Here is a 16,949-nt window from a genome sequence, read left to right as displayed (position 1 = left end):
CATGAAACTTTAGTCACCCGACCTTACCATCGTGTCGAATTATTTTGATTAATATGTGCGAGGGAGAGAGAGAGAGCAAGACAGCGCTTAGTTTTGAGACGGTGAAGCCTTATCCTTTCGCCTGGCTCCGCAGAGAGAGAGAGTGCGCGCGCGCGACCGGGGCTCGCTCGCTCTCTCTGCTCGTTCAGTTCACGCGCCCTGTCACACGCGCATGAGGAGAAAAACACAGACGTACATAGGGAGGTACTGGAAGCGTGCGTTGCACACACCAACATGCATTACTCTCTTACAAATCTGGAACGCGGTCATTCTTAGAAGTATCGATACTAATAAATTTAGGTATCGTGAAGTTTTTAATTTCCGAGTATCGCGATACTTTTGAAGTATCGGTGCACCGTGCAACACTACTATCTATATGCTCAAAATTGATCGGGAGAATGCACGTTTTAAACAGCTTATTGTACACGTAAGTTAATCGCCATTCTAAACTAATGGGTGCTGCATTGTAACGCACACACACACATACAGAAGCTCGTGCATCACGCGCAGATCGCATCCACAGAGAATCATTCAGTAGCGCAGAAATGTATAGACAACACTGTTCTGTGATTTATCAATAAAATAGCTTAAAAAATTGAAAAGTCCTAGCGTATTTTTATTAGTAACTAAAACCCACAGCTTCAATATTATTAGAGAGACGCTGCCAGGTAGAATTAATTCAAACGCAATTGCTCTCTCACTAATGCATTCATAGCCTATAAATGTTTACTGTGCTACTTTATCTGTTACTGATTTAGAACGAGCAGGAACTGTGAGAAATATAACGACCCAAAGACAAAATAACTGATAAAAAATAAGCTGTTATGTATAGCCTCCTGGGCAGCGCTGTGTCAATATGCAACCTGCATTCGAGTCTCAGCTAGAGGTTCAGGCTTATTTGTTCATTAATGACGTCATCAGCGACTAGTCGACATCGCATAATTCATCACATAAATGTTGACTTTAAAAAAAATCTGAAGTCGTTCAACCCCTAGTACTGCCCCAATGACAAGTTGTTGTTTTTGTTTTCTGAGAGTGAAGGAGCCACAGGATAGACATTTTTTCATAGCATTATCTAGTCATGATTTGACAGTTTTGGAATCATTTAAACAATCAGTTCACGTGAGGATATGTACGGAGAAGCTAAAGACAATACCCCACTGAAGACCAGCTCAAACAGGTATGTAAAACTTTGACCAACTGTCTGTCTGGTAAAGCTAGTCGACCAAAAACATATTGCTGGTTAAGCTAACTATGAAGCCTGTACATTATCCAATGTTGAGGATCAACATCCAAAACACAACACAAACTGGTGACCAGTTTTCCTTGTCTTTTCAGCAGAATAAGTTAATTCTTAACCCCCAAAGGCCCTTTATCTCTATGATGACTTCAGATACAGACAAACTCAGGACTTACTTGTTTAGAGAAGGAGTCCTCAAGGTGAGTGTACTCCGGCCGTGATGGGGAGCTTGGCTCTGTGGTGCAGGTTGGAGAATGCGGAGGACCCATTCCTGGACTGTGACTGTAGTGAGTCGGGGTGGGAGGTTGAGGGTGTCGGTCATCAAACGAATACTGCAGTCGCATGTTGGAAAGGATGATGCGGCGTGTCATGCGGCTCTCAGAAGCTGAGCTGCGGAGGCGCTCAAAGTTCTTGTTCATACGATATTGACGGAATGCTGTCTGGATGGTACGCGCTGCTCGTCTACTTACGAAGTAGCCTCCATATTTCTTCTCCAGCATCTCCACCTGCACGACAGCCTTATCAGTTATATTTTCTCCAACAGAATGTGATTTACTGCGAATCCTAATACTTTTTTGCATGCCTTACCTTCTTGTCTTGTAGGTCTGTAGAGAGTTCATAGCTGTCTGATAGGACTTTGCACCTCTTGTTTTCCTCTTCCTCTTGCTTACGTAGGGCCAGGCTAGCTGGTTGGTTGCGTGTACGCTGTGCCCAGGCAAGACTGGCTGGGCTTGGAGGGGGCACAAAAGGCACCCGGGGGCCTGGGGGGCCGCAGCTGTTGTCCCCGTAACGGTCAGAGCGGTACACGTAAGGAGATTTACTGCTGGAATTGTCTGAAAAGGGACGTGAAGCTGAACTCTGGGTTTCCTCCTCACTGAAAGGGGTGGGTGAGAGAGAGAGGAGAGAAAGAGAGATGATCATTTTGAGTCTGAAACGCCCCCATAATGAAAGGATAAGATAAAAATCTCAAGCAACTCAGGAATTCATGACATTATTCATTTTCCACTGACTTGGCATTTTGACTTTCAGGAAAGCTTTAAACAGGGCAAATGTCCTAAACAAGCCTCAGGCTTCCCTAGAATTGTCATACAGTTAAAAGCAAAGATTCCAGGAAAAGTAGAACAATTCTAGTTTATACTTAAGATTTGTAAATAGAGGTCCAAGTTATCTAAGTCAATGTATTAGATTAATGTAATCGATTTCTAGGTTTCCTGAAGAAAATGCAAACGGTTCTTGCCAGTGCAAAACTCACCAACATGAAACTAAGGCACTGTGTGTTGTAGGCGTTCTGAGAGGTTATCACATTTCTATGCAGTTTCTAAAGCATTCTGAGTTATCACATTGCTTTGCAAATGTTGGGATGTTCAGGATTGTTGCTAGGTGCCTGCTAATGATGTTATATGGCTCACATCTTGCAAATTCAATGTAATTGAATGGTTTTTTTTTCAGTGTTTTTTTAACAGCCAGGTAAAAATGGCAATTTGCTTGGAAAACCAATAACACACTTCTCCTCATCAATCCACACAATCTGAGGTACCATTCGCGCCAATAGCACAAACAAGTTACACTGACGTGTAATACTTTGTGTTAAGAATTTGCAAACACACCACTGCATAAGAAATTACAGAATAAGAACAAAAAGTCTATTGACAAAGGAGCATATAGTTTACAGGGTCAGTCACCCCAGTGCAGGGGGCGGTGACCCTTGGGTTTGCCATGGGAAACACAACAGCATGTGATCTGAACTCATAATCCTGACACAGCTTTCTGACAGGACAGTGGGTACTTCTGAATCACTGCAAGCAGCTTCCTGTTCTGTATGACTAAGTCGGAGGAGGTTATTGAAGGCAAGATATTATCATATAATGCTAATGTACTGCAATTCAGACATCTTACGAAACTATTCTCATTTTGCCTAAATGATTTCTCACTCTCTCAAGCCCACAGAAAGACACTTGCATGCATACAATCCTTGTTTTGTTGTTTATCACATTTGTAACAACAGGTAACCATTACACACAGAAAGGTCCAGTCTTTACAAAAGTACAATACCCTCCTTTCACCCTCTTTTGTATGTAGGAAATAGGCTTATAACAGCAGGTGTTAGGATTAAATGCCATAAAATTTGCAAACTTTAACTGTACACTTACCACATTTACTAAAAACAGGTACATAAACCCACGCACATGAACATCCACCCTGAGAACGAGAGGAGGTTTCGCTTCCTTTAAGTCCAAATTTGGCAAAGAGTCGCTGAAGCTCCTGGAATTCACCAAGTGCTGAACTTTGTGGCTTTTTTAGAGTCGTTCTGCAGTTATGACCGACTGTCAGGAGGTCACCAACACATAGTCACATGGCAGTGCTTAAACCTTCCCTCCTCCCATTTTCTCTCTCCCTCTCATTATTTACATTACACAAAGTGCGGTGGTGTAGTTCACCGAAGTCAGTAGCTCGGAAAGTGTGACCAGATGTAACTGGAGTTTCTGGACCAATCAGCTTTAGGATCTCCTACTGTGCTTGTATGTGTCATCTTCTTCATAGATGAGTCTAGAATAGTGTCTATGAAGCTCACAAAAAGTTGGGTTCCCCTCTCTGTTGTGCTGGTGTGTATTTCCCACCCCTAATATTGGTGGTTTCCTGTATTTGTATGAAGTGGACAAAAGATTGAAGGGGAGGAAGGAAGACACAGCAATCGCCTTTTGAGCTGTACTGTGTCAGTTGTACCCATTTGAAAGCAAAATCATAAGTGAGATCTCTTTAAAGGCTCAATTGTTTCTCCTGGAAAGCAATGAAATCAAATGAGAACCAGCTTTTAAGATTTTTTTTCTCTTGAGAAAAGGAACCCAGTAATCTCACGTTCTCTAAAGTTTGAGAAGAATTCACAACAAAGTCTCAAAGTTGGCTACATTAATAAGGCTGCAAAAAAAATAAAAAAATAATGTAAGCTGAAACATTTCTAAAATTCTTACACTATCAAATTTATCTAAGCCACGCAATACAAATCATTTTATAGCACTCACTGTACAACAACAGTCACATTTGTGAAACATTGTGTTTGTATATTAAAGGAATAGTTCAAACATGAACATTTTAAAATCTCCATAATAAACATTCTCTCATTATTTACTCACACTCACATTGTTCCAAACCCGCATGACTTGATATTAACGCAATTTAATAATAATTAAATCGCAATGGCCACTGTTGTTTTCCTGCACCAAATACATATTTTACATTGGTAAACAGTAGAAGAAGCAGTTTATTTTTTTTTTAATTGAGCCCCATGCACTTTTTCGCTGATATTCCTGCATGCTTTGTTAACTCTTTCCCCGCCAGCATTTTTAAAAAAAAAGTTGCCAGCCAGCGATCATTTTCTCAAAACTTTCATGGTCCCCAGAATATTTTGTTGAATGAATATCTGAACAAAAGAAAGAACAGACCTCTGCTTTAAGAAGAAAGAACCATTTTATTCTTCATACTTTTTTTTTTAATCAACACTTGTGGGTACATTTCATAAAAAAAAAAAACATTTTGAAAATAGCGCTTTTACCAAAGACTATGTCAAAATGGGATTCGTAATCAAAACATAAATCGAGTAGATCGAGTCAATCAACACCCCCAAAGCTTGAACTGTCCCATTCTTTTTTCCCCATACTGTCAGCTGCATGGAGAAATATAAATATTAATATTTAACAATATTATTGATTTGACTGTACTGACACTATAGTATGAGAACTGAACTGAACTAGACGATGACATCACTGTTTTCTGCAGAACTGCTTTATAGATAAAATTACCTAATTTAATAATAGATCATCTTTACCACGGAAATGAATCGACACTGAACTGACTTCAGCTGAACAATGACATCATTTTCTTTTAGAGCTGTTGTACAGCTGAAATGAACTCTGTTTGCATCATTAAATCATTTTCCTGTTTTCACTGAAAAGCTGCTTTGAAACAATCTGTATTGTATAAAGCGCTATATAAATAAAGATGATTTGACTTGACTATACCTCTTCCTTGGTCAACATTTAATTTGGTAAAGTTTGCCACTTTTAATTTATAAGCTGTTTAATGTTTGATGATCATGTTAGCTTACATGTGCATAAGCAATGCTTTTGCTTGTTTCTGCTTCTTCTTTGCTTGTGTTTTGACCCAGTGATTCAGTACTATTTCAGAGGATGCGTAATAGCGCCCCCACCTACCGTATAACAGAGAAAACACGGATTTCTGGAAAATTCAGTCAATGCTAGGGAAGCATTGTCTCATAAATAGGGTTGGGTATCGTTTGGGTTTTATCCGATTCCAGTACCTACTCGGTATTTTTTAAACGGTTCCGGTGCTTAAACGGTTCTTAAATCGGTACTTAAGAAAATGAAACCGCACACACTTTATCAAAAAATAATACCCTTTAATTTACAGGGCCAAACTGGACACAATATTAACTTAAATCTTTAAACAATATAAATACAAGTAACATATGGTAATAATAAAACCAATATAAAATAAAAATTCATATTTACATAATATCAAATGAAACAATATTGTATCAAACAATGTAATAATACTGGAGATTAATAGAGATTACTAGCAGGCAGAGCTGCCAACTCTCACGCATTGACCGTGAGACTCACGCAAATGACCCTTTTCACACAGAAAAATCGCGGACAAAGAGGACACTGACAGACAAGACAGAGAAGGTTACTTTTGATATGGAACAAATCCACAGCTGTCAGATTCTGTCAATATTTTTACGAGATTCACACAATAAATAACGTTTTGGCTCTTTGAAATGTGACAGATCGCTGTAGCGCGTCAGTTCAAACGGTAGGCCTACGTGATACAGCAGCCTACAAATCCACTGCTTCTTAGCTACGCAGCGTTGAGTGAACCTATGAAAGAGAACATCTCTGGTTACTGGTGTAACATATCTCTCAATAGGGAACGGGACGCTGCCAAGCTCCTCGCGCTGCCGACCAGCTTCCTTTTTCGGCAGAGAAATCTGAGGAGCAGATGGCGCGCGCGCGCCAACATAGTATGACGACGTAAGTGCGTCGATGCGGCGCCCGCGCCATCAGCCAATGAATTGGCTTGATTCTATATGGGATTCAGACTATCGGCACACCCAGAGGGCGTTCTGACACGTAATTTTACACGTGAAATGCAGCCAAACCTTGCGAGAAAGAGCGCGCATGCGAGACAGAAGAAACTGTGCTCCAAACTGTGTAGCACACGCACGGCGGAGAGAGAGAGAGCGAGAGACCTTGTGTGTGTGTGTGTGTGTGTGTGTGTGCGCGTGTGTGCCTAATGAAGTTAGGCACCGAAATCAGGCACCGAAATTTTCGTTCTTATTCGGTCTGGTTACTACCGTTTACGTCGGAACCGGTTCCCTATTGGCACCGAGTTTCGGTACCCAACCCTACTCATAAATGACGTAAAATTCCGTCAATGGCAGGTAGAAAGAGGTAAATGTGTTAACGCTCAATATACTGCCATTGTATTGAATTCCGTCCACCAGATATTCATTACATTATCACCTTTTGTGTGCCATGGAAAAAAGAAAGTCATGCGGGTTTTGAAACTACATGAGAGGGAATACATTTTGATTCTGGGTGAACTATCCATTTGAAATAAAAACGATAGATTGCTAATAGCTAGCCTACCTGAAAACAAATTTCACTATCAACACTGACGCCCGGATTCACAGACAAGGCTAGACTAGTCTAGTCCCAGACTGAAATGCATGTTTGAGCTGTTTTAACTGAAAGCTATTTGCACTGACATATCTTAAAATATGTCACTGCCATTGTTTTGTCTCAAGATAGACACCATGTAATGTTTTTTTTTTCGAAGGCACGTTTATAAAAGCTACTTAAATGTTCTAACTGAAGGCCTAATTGTGGCTTAATCTATTTACTCAGACATTTGAATGATGTAATTATTTTATTTGCAAATATTGTTTGAATTTCTTCAGTCTGAAAAGGGCAGTTGATATACAGCTATATGTAGACGCCTGAGTAAACATACACACTATTAGCCTATATAGGCTACTTTACATGAGTAAATGGACTAGTTGCTTTCAAGACTTAGCCCAACTGAGTGTATATGTTATTTGCTGTTTTGGACTGTTTTTTAACCCTCTGGGGACGGCAAACACGTCGGCGCGTTTTGGCAGATTTTTTTCACATAGGAGAAAAATAGACTTAAACTACTCCCTCATTTCTGGTCATACAGAGTTAAGAAATATAAAAAAAATAAACTGTTAAATGTCTACTTTTTTATGTGCCCACCTACAATCGAAATAAAATATTGTGCTTCTGTAAAATAAAGAAAATAAACAAGGTGTGCGTTCTGCCTCTCCGTGTCCGTGAACTTTTTTTCTGGAGCACGTCTCTAAACGTAAACAAAACTCAGCGAATACTATTCACCCAAACATGAGCAATTTATGTTTATGATCATTTAAGTTTGTATTTTTAAATTATCTAATTTAAAACTAAAATAAATATTCTCTGCTTATGTTATCTATATAAAAAGAGAGAGGTGTCAGCCGTTCTCATTATCGTTCTCTCAGCTCATTATTTTCCTAATGTGACACGCCCACGGAGAGCGCACGCTATTCAAACGCTAATGATCTGAAGCAACACATTGAGACGTGTAAACGCCCACAGAAACTCGGTAAACACACTATATTTAGTCAGATTAATGTACTGTCGTCTTGCGCGGCTGTGAGGAATAATCCTGGGACATTTACCTACCTCAGAACAAGTGCTGGTTTATTTTCAGTTTGAGGAGCGAGCTGGGCTGTAAGTGTTTTATTCTTGTGCTTTGTTCTAACCGCGATATATAAGAACGTTAGTGTCTGTAAACGCAAAAATAGCCTACTGTTTAAATTTGAATCATGTTTCTGTGTGTGTGTGTGACTAGTCTTGGATAGATTTTAAAGTTTTAACTCTAAAATAGACATCAAATAAGCTTTTGTTAGCAGTTTCTGCTCATATGTTAAATATATAGTATGTTTTGTCAATAAACTAATCAACTAAGATGTTATAGTGTTTGTTCCAATGCAAGCTATATCAAAATAATGAATCCTTAACTTTGAAATATGTATGATAAAATGTATTGGCCTACTAAGACATTTATGGAAAAAGACAATTTTCTTTTCAAGATGTTTCCAACTCTAACTTTGAACCAATTCTGTAGAATGGCCCATATAACCTATTTGAACAGGATTTGTTTCCAGGTATGACTAAAAATGTGCTTTTGACTTTAATTTATATTTAGATTTTTTATATATATATATATATACACTCACCGGCCACTTTATTAGGTACACCTGTCCAACTGCTCGTTAACACTTAATTTCTAAGCAGCCAATCACATGGCGGCAACTCAGTGCATTTAGGCATGTAGACATGGTCAAGACAATCTCCTGCAGTTCAAACCGAGCATCAGTATGGGGAAGAAAGGTGATTTGAGTGACTTTGAACGTGGCATGATTGTTGGTGCCAGAAGGGCTGGTCTGAGTATTTCAGAAACTGCTAATCTACTGGGATTTTCACGCACAACCATCTCTAGGGTTTACAGAGAATGGTCCGAAAAAGAAAAAACATCCAGTGAGCGGCAGTTCTGTGGGCGGAAATGTCTTGTTGATGCCAGAGGTCAGAGGAGAATGGCCAGACTGGTTCGAGCTGATAGAAGGGCAACAGTGACTGAAATAACCACTCGTTACAACCGAGGTATGCAGCAAAGCATTTGTGAAGCCACAACACGCACAACCTTGAGGCGGATGGGCTACAACAGCAGAAGACTCCACCGGGTACCACTCATCTCCACTACAAATAGGAAAAAGAGGCTACAATTTGCAAGAGCTCACCAAAATTGAACAGTTGAAGACTGGAAAAATGTTGCCTGGTCTGATGAGTCTCGATTTCTGTTGAGACATTCAGATGTTAGAGTCAGAATTTGGCGTAAACAGAATGAGAACATGGAACCATCATCCCTTGTTACCACTGTGCAGGCTGGTGGTGGTGGTGTAATGGTGTGGGGGATGTTTTCCTGGCACACTTTAGGCCCCTTAGTGCCGATTGGGCATCGTTTAAATGCCACGGCCTACCTGAGCATTGTTTCTGACCATGTCCATCCCTTTATGGCCACCATGTACCCATCCTCTGATGGCTACTTCCACCATGTCACAAAGCTCTAATCATTTCAAATTGGTTTCTTGAACATGACAATGAGTTCACTGTACTAAAATGGCCTCCACAGTCACCAGATCTCAACCCAATAGAGCATCTTTGGGATGTGGTGGAACGGGAGATTCGCATCATGGATGTGCAGCCGACAAATCTGCGGCAACTGTGTGATGCCATCATGTCAATATGGACCAAACTCCCTGAGGAACGCTTCCAGCACCTTGTTGAATCTATGCCATGAAGAATTGAGGCAGTTCTGAAGGCAAAAGGGGGTCCAACCCGTTACTAGCATGGGGTACCTAATTAAGTGGCCGGTGAGTGTATATGTGTGTGTGTGTGTGTGTGTGTGTGTGTGTGTGTATATGTGTGTATATATATATATATATATATTGTCCTTGTATTCTTTCTTGTGTGACACACCTTGAAAGGCTCATTATTATGCGGGTCTTTCTCTTCTTGAACCACCTAATTATTCACAATGGGGTTGGGCCGTTCATGCCCATTCGCCAATTGCCTTGGCTAACAAAAAATGTTTTTCACAATTTAAAAGAATCTATTGTGTTATGTCAATGATTAGGCAGGATGATTTTCAGATCATTTTGAATCAAAAAATCTAGGCCACAACTTCAATTAGTCAAAAGTCTTGTGGACACATATTTAGTATGTGTTTTGTGGCTTTATTTCAGAAACTTTAATTTTTAGTTTTTTCAATAACCACGCATAAACATTATTCTCTTAAAAATACAAACATGTACATACATGTTGCTCACATATTATGGTAGCCCCGTTTGTGCTATATAGAGTGAATTTACACCTTTGCCATTAACATGTTTATAAATAACTGAAAAAAGCACAAATGTCAGTGCATGCCAAAACATCCCAAGGGCCCCAAAAACACCTTGGTCCCCAGAGGGTTAAAGAGCTTAAAACATGCAGCTGCATAATCGTAAATCCTATAAACTTACACTGAATGAAGGATGCCTGGTATATCACAGGGCCTGAGCAACCACATAACATTGCATGAAAACTTACTTTTGCTTTACTTTAATATTGGTTTAGAAAGTTGGCCGTAGCTTAGTTTAGCTCTGTACTGCAACATGGTTTAGAAATGTAATCTGGCATCTGCTGCCTACATTCAATGACAAACCTGCAGTGCTGTTTTATTCTGGGAATGCTGCTCATAACATCTGCTCATAAAATTGTCTTTTTGCATCTCACATCTTCCTTTTCCCCATTCCTCCCACTCCTCCCACTCACTCTCTCTCTCACACTCACACACACATGTAGGAGTGAGGGAGGTAGGGTTGCTTAGTGACAGTTGCCGTGAGACCACCGTGGGAGGTGAGGCAGTCATTAGAAAGAGTGTTGCTATAGATACGGTAAAACCGTGGGTGTTGGTGGATAAGTTGCAGGTTGTAAGATTGTAAGCCTTTGAATGTTACAACGGATGAGTACGATTAGAATTTAACTACTCGCATACACCCAATTAAACGACACAGTCAGTATGTGCTACAGCGTGCTGTAAATGTAGAATTTGCATAAATAAAACAATAATATTCAAAATTAACAGGATAGTCCACCCAAAAATGGAAAATCATTAACTCACTCTCATATCGTTCCAAACCTGTAACACGGGTTCAGCAGAAGAAAGAAACGCATACAGGTTTGAAACAACTTGAGGGTGAGTAAATTATGTCAGAATTTAAATTTTTTGGGTGAACTATCACTTTAACAATAAACTTGTTGGTCTCTTAGGAGCTAAAGAGATATATAAAAGCATTATTAAGAATGACTAAAGGAATTATCTGAGTCTATATAGTATATTCATTAATTTTTGTTGCTTTCCCCCCATCGTTATAGAAGAGATTTATATTTAATCTTGTTTTTTTTTAGTTCAGGAGGTAGCAGGTTAGCCCTGTCAAATGCTTATTAAACAGCAGGAATGTTGTAGTAACTTGCTGAGCAGGTTGCATCAGAAACACAATATGTCCAATTAAACTTTTCTAAAAACTAAATACTCAGCATATTTTGCTCTGCAAATACATTCACAAACACCAGAGCCAGCTTATATTAAGAGGCCCCAAGAGGTACTTTGACACTTAAGCCAAACTAAAAAACAGGCAAAATAAGAACCATTTATGTAAAGAAAGACGGCACAAATAGACCTTTCAAACTAAACATTTCACAAAAAAAGTCAAATATGTACTTGGACACTTTTTGGTTGTGAAAATTCACTAAAAAACAAGAGAAAAGCTTGTGCAGATGTCATTCGGTTTGACATTGAAGTGATTGACGTGTCAAACAGTGTGCAAATACTTTTAAAGTCATTTTGTGTTAGGTAACACAATACCGTTAACAAAAGAAATAAACAAACTACTACATACAATGTTGTGTAAGCTTGAGCAATTACAGTATGTTGTCTATTTTCAAATGTGCTTTATAAATCCAAAGCCTTCGTAACACCATCCATATGTGAACCATCGAGTTATTATCTGTCAAATTCGTTCAGCTGCAGGTCAGTTCACTAGAAACATGAAAAGCATTCCTTTACATAATGAGCTGTAATTCTGTGAGACTGCATTCATTGTCTTCTTCATTCACCTTGACTAAATTAGTCCCTGATTATTTTTAATTGGTGGGAAGACAACTTTTCAACACAGTGATACAAACAGCACTATTAAAGGTGCTATATGGAACTTTTCTTCTAAAATGAATCCTTTTTTTATTGCCTGTGTGTGAAGGGGTTGTAATCACACATTACAATGATCCACTTGTCGGGTTTTGCTATTACCTCTGAAGGCCAATATTCATATTTATATGTGAAGTCTCCGGGTCGGATTTACCGAGAAATCCATCGGATGTGACGTGCATGCGCGCTCCCGAGCCTCTCTCCTTATACAGTCTATGCGACCGACGGCACTGCAGCTGACGACATGGAGTCTAATAACACCCCAAAACGACCTGCCTCCAGCACAACACACACTCCAACACTAACTCCACATGAATATAAAAAACAAAACAAAGTTTTATCTGCTGAAGCTCGTCAGGCCAAACGTGATTCTGATCGACTCAGGACGAAAACACGGATCAACATAGACAGAGCTTTTGAATTATTAGTAAACTCAAATGAAATAGCAAGGTAAACTACATGAGACATGGAATGAATACAAAAGACTGTTCCAGGATAAGAAAAGGTGCTTTAGGATACTTGTTTTATGTACTAGATCTACGTTATAGATCGTTATGCTATAACGTAATTCATCCCACTATCATATTGTTTATAATAAACATTTCCAGACACGTTCAGTACAGTAATGTTACTTCCTACTGTCTTACTGTTACACTGACATTGTTCAGTCTAATTCACTAACCGTTTTCGCTATCATTATGATACATTCGCCTATGTTGACATTGTTGATTGTGAAAGATACACGAATAGTTAGTGAAATGCCGTAGGCTATGCTAGATAACATCACATGTCGGCTAAATCCAGTCAATGTAACGTTATCATGGTACGAGCATGGAGCATTAGTTCAACGTCAAGCTGATAAAAGTAGCCTATTATTGTAACGTTGCAGTGGGAGTTTACATGAGTTTCCAGCATGTTGTGTGATGCTTTCGCCGTTGCGTTGAAAGTCTCCGTGTGGCTGGTAGTGAATGCTCGCTCCTGAGATAGCACACGCACACGAGCACGAGCGCTCTTGTTGCAATCTGAAACATCACCACTAGAGGCCGCTAAAAGTTCCGTAGAGCACCTTTAATGACAGTAAATAAAATTATAATTATCAAAACATTTCAATAATGTGCTGTTGACAACTAAAAAAAAGAAAGATTGACATGCCACACATTTGCTGTAAAATTTGGATGTGTTTTTAAGCAACTTTTGTGCTTTATCAACATGTAAAAAACACTGACCGATGTTCGCTATTTTTTAATGTTTTTTTAAAGGGGTCATATAATGCCATTTTTGTACAAGCTAATATGATTCTTTAGGGTCTAAATTAAAAGTTTGTAATATACTTTAATTAAAAATTCTCATTAGTATTGTAAGAAAACACTTATTTTACCTGGTCAAAAACAGCTCTGTTTTCAGCACGCCGTTTCAGTATGACTTTAAATGATAATGAGTTTTGCTCACCCCGCCTCTCTGTTCTGCGCATACACCGTTTGTAACACAATAACACAATAACCATAACGCGTTGTTCATTATAAACGTGGGATTATGAATTATATTGAGAACGTCGTACAATCAACTTGTAAAAGTGCATGTACCATTATATGACCCCTTTAAGAAGTTTCTGATGCTCACCAAGGCTGCATTTATTTGATCAAAAATGCAGTAAAAACAGTCATATTTTGAAATAATATTATACAATTTAAAATAAGTGTTTTTTCCCTTAAAGGGGTGGTTGAATATGATTTCACTTTTCTAACTAGTTAGTGTGTAATGTTGCTGTTTGAGCATAAACAACATCTGCAAAGTCACAACGCTCAAAGTTCAAAGCAAAGGGAGATATTTTCTTTTACAGAAAATGCTTTTTAAAGACTACAACAAACGGCTGGTAGGGACTACACAAGCTTCCTCCTGGGTTAGTGACATCACAAATCCTAAAACATCACCTATGGAGGATCCCTTTCCCACTCTACAGATAAAGCGCTGTGAATTCCGGCTCGCGTACCCCGAAGTGATAAAATAAAACAAAATTCTGTATCAAAATGTATAGGCAAGAAAAGTAGTTTGTTTAGGCTGGGTTGTATGAATTACAAACCTGCGCACATATTTTAAAAAGCACATAACTATAGAATTCTGAATGAGCATGTGAACGCCGTCAGCGTTAATCACAGGTTCGCGTTTAAAGTCTGATCATTTCGACGGAGGTGAATCAATCAAAGTTAACTTTAGCTGGAAGTAACATTATTCAAGAACCGCTATAACGCCAAAACAATCTGTTACCTTAAATTATATGTTTACCTCTGTAAAGCTGCTTTGAAACAATTCATTGTTAAAAGCGCTATATAAATGAAGATGACTTGACTTGACTAAAATGTACATAATCCCCGCCCCTGGGAATGCGATTGATAGATTATCAAGACAGAATATGCTAATCAATGACTAGAAGATAACTACACATAAGCTACATAAATTCAACTAACCATTCAGAAATGTTGTCTACATGTTGTCACGTTTGAGTCTCTTGTCTGACTCCGGTTTGAACATAAAAGGCCAAAAGTTTTTGAAATTTTCAGTGCATGTCTGTGTGCGGTAAAACACACGCTGTTGAAGCTCCGCCCCTCTGTGCCTGGAGCAGCAGCTCATTTGCATTTAAAGGGACAGACACAAAAACTGTGCGTTTTTGCTAACCCTCAAAAAGTGACAACTTTAACATGATATATAAAAATATATGTGGGGTATTTTGAGCTAAAACTTCACATACACACTCTGAGGACATTAAAAAGACTTATTTTACATCTTGTGAAAAGGGCATTATACCACCCCCTTAATATATTTTAAAGTGTAATTCATTCCTGATGTGAAAGCTGAATTTTAGCATCATTACTCCAGTCTTCCGTGTCATATGATCCTTCAGAAATCATTCTAATATGCTGATTTGCTGCTCAAGAAACATTTATCATGATCAATGTTGGAAACAGTTGTGCTGCCTAATATTTTTGTGGAAACCATGACACATTTTTCCAGGATTCTTTGATGAATAGAAAATTCGAAAGAAAAGCATTTATATGGAATATAAACTTTGTAACATTATAAATGTCTTTACTGTCGCTTTATCAATTTTAATGCACCATTGCTGAATCAAAAATATGTATCCCTTTAACCTGTTACTACCAGGTGAAAACAGTGGTGTGTCTCATCTGCCCAGTGTTTAGATCACCCAAGACGCTCCATATACCAGATCTTTATGTGATGACATGTAACCCTTAATATAAGATGTGAGTGCAAAGACAAAGCCAAGGAACTCTAATTAAATGCTTAAATCTAGGGTTTAAAAAATAAATGAAGTGGGCCATTTTCAGTCCATTAACCAGGATATGACATGACATGACTTGAAGTCAACGCTGCAGTGGCTTCAGGACAAGTGTCCTCGAGAGGCCCAATCAAAGAGCAACACAGAAAAGTGACAGATTTTGAGACAATCTCCATGGAATAATGGGAGAAACCGACCAAATACAGGTACACTTCAAGTCAACCAAAGGAAGATCTAAAAATATAGGTTGCAAGTCCTATGCTTTTTATTCTTTAAAAGACATTCTGAAAACTGAAAAGGTCTGAATCCGTTCTGATGACATTGCAGCTTCACAGAGTCTGCATACACAGGATAGAAGCAAAAGGGGCGCGATGAAAGAAATACTCAAGAAAATCAGTGAGTTATTGAGGCAAACACCAGGAAAGAGCTGTCAAGACCAGCTTAAAAAGAGGATCAAATTGAGTCCTTTTAAAGTCGCAGATTTCACAGATTCTCTTGAGCCAGAATGTAATCTGTGCTATACAGATATGCTAATCCAAGTTGTCCACGGGGATGAGAAGCGGTTTAAAACACCACACAAACACAAAGATAGCAGAGTGGGTAAACGCAGTGAAGTGTTTCAGCTGCAGTTCCAATCATTTCATTCCTCGCTGACTGCAACGCATCACAGAATTATGTGTGTATGTTTTTACTTCCTTTTGCCTTTATGAAATGACCCACAGGTCAGTCCAGGTGGATTATTTCAAGGATCAATGTTCTTTATTTTCCATATACAGTATAACACAAATGTGATGTAATGTAGTGAAATGAAATTTTTTAAAGTACCTCATCCCACAGTGCAACAAAAATAACAAATTCAGGACATGCACATGCATAATTAAAATAGAATATGATATAAAGTATAAGCCTCAAAAAATATGATGTGAATAAAATAGAATAGAATATAGTAGGTAAATAAAATAGAATATAGGCGAGAGAGATTAGATTAGAGAATTGTATGCAAAACATACAAAAATAAAATGTAAAAACACAGAAACTGTACAGTGTGCAAAAAAAAGCACGGCCTCCATATGGGAGAAATCTTCAGAATGGATTTAAATATGATAAGATGTGTTAAACTGAGCTTATAACAGACTTAATATTTGATTTAGCCATTTAAACGCATGATCAAATTAGCTGAAATATTTAATTAACTGAAATGCAAAGGGATTAAACTTTATGCAGGTATTTTTTATGCACAGATTATTATTATTTCTTTTTTTTTTTGGGGGGGGGGGGGGGGGGGGGGCATTTTATTAATTCATTCTATTACATTTTAGGACAAAAAAATGTTGTTTGACAGATATTTTGTCTCAGTGGTTTTATGTTATTTATTTCATTTGTGAATTCATTTATATTTTTGGACCCCATTGACTTGCATGTGTGTGTATTTATTTATACAAAATAATTATACACAGTACAAACACATATATTATGTCAAACAAACTTTTA

General features: G+C 38.4%; 1 protein-coding gene across 8 annotated transcripts in view; it reads right to left on the bottom strand.

Moving 5' to 3' along the window:
- Window positions 1–16,949, bottom strand: part of iqsec2b (IQ motif and Sec7 domain ArfGEF 2b) — an 85,495-nt gene that overhangs the window by 11,750 nt on the left and 56,796 nt on the right. For 7 of the 8 annotated variants that reach the window (XM_056246633.1, XM_056246634.1, XM_056246635.1 and 4 more), the window contains exons 2-3: window positions 1,868–2,153; window positions 1,456–1,785 (exon numbers count right to left, since the gene is read on the bottom strand). In XM_056246633.1, coding sequence (XP_056102608.1) covers window positions 1,456–1,785; window positions 1,868–2,153 — 616 coding nt within the window. Of the gene's footprint in view, window positions 1–1,455; window positions 1,786–1,867; window positions 2,154–3,429; window positions 3,622–16,949 lie in introns of those variants that run through there. The other variant, XM_056246637.1, reaches the window with a different exon arrangement.

This window comes from Rhinichthys klamathensis, unplaced genomic scaffold (assembly GCF_029890125.1).
Source record: "Rhinichthys klamathensis goyatoka isolate OS25496 unplaced genomic scaffold, OSU_Roscu_1.1 h1tg000040l_1, whole genome shotgun sequence".
Lineage (NCBI taxonomy): Eukaryota > Metazoa > Chordata > Actinopteri > Cypriniformes > Leuciscidae > Rhinichthys > Rhinichthys klamathensis.
Note: the sequence above shows the minus strand (reverse complement) of the source record. Positions and strands in the feature narration are given on the sequence as shown.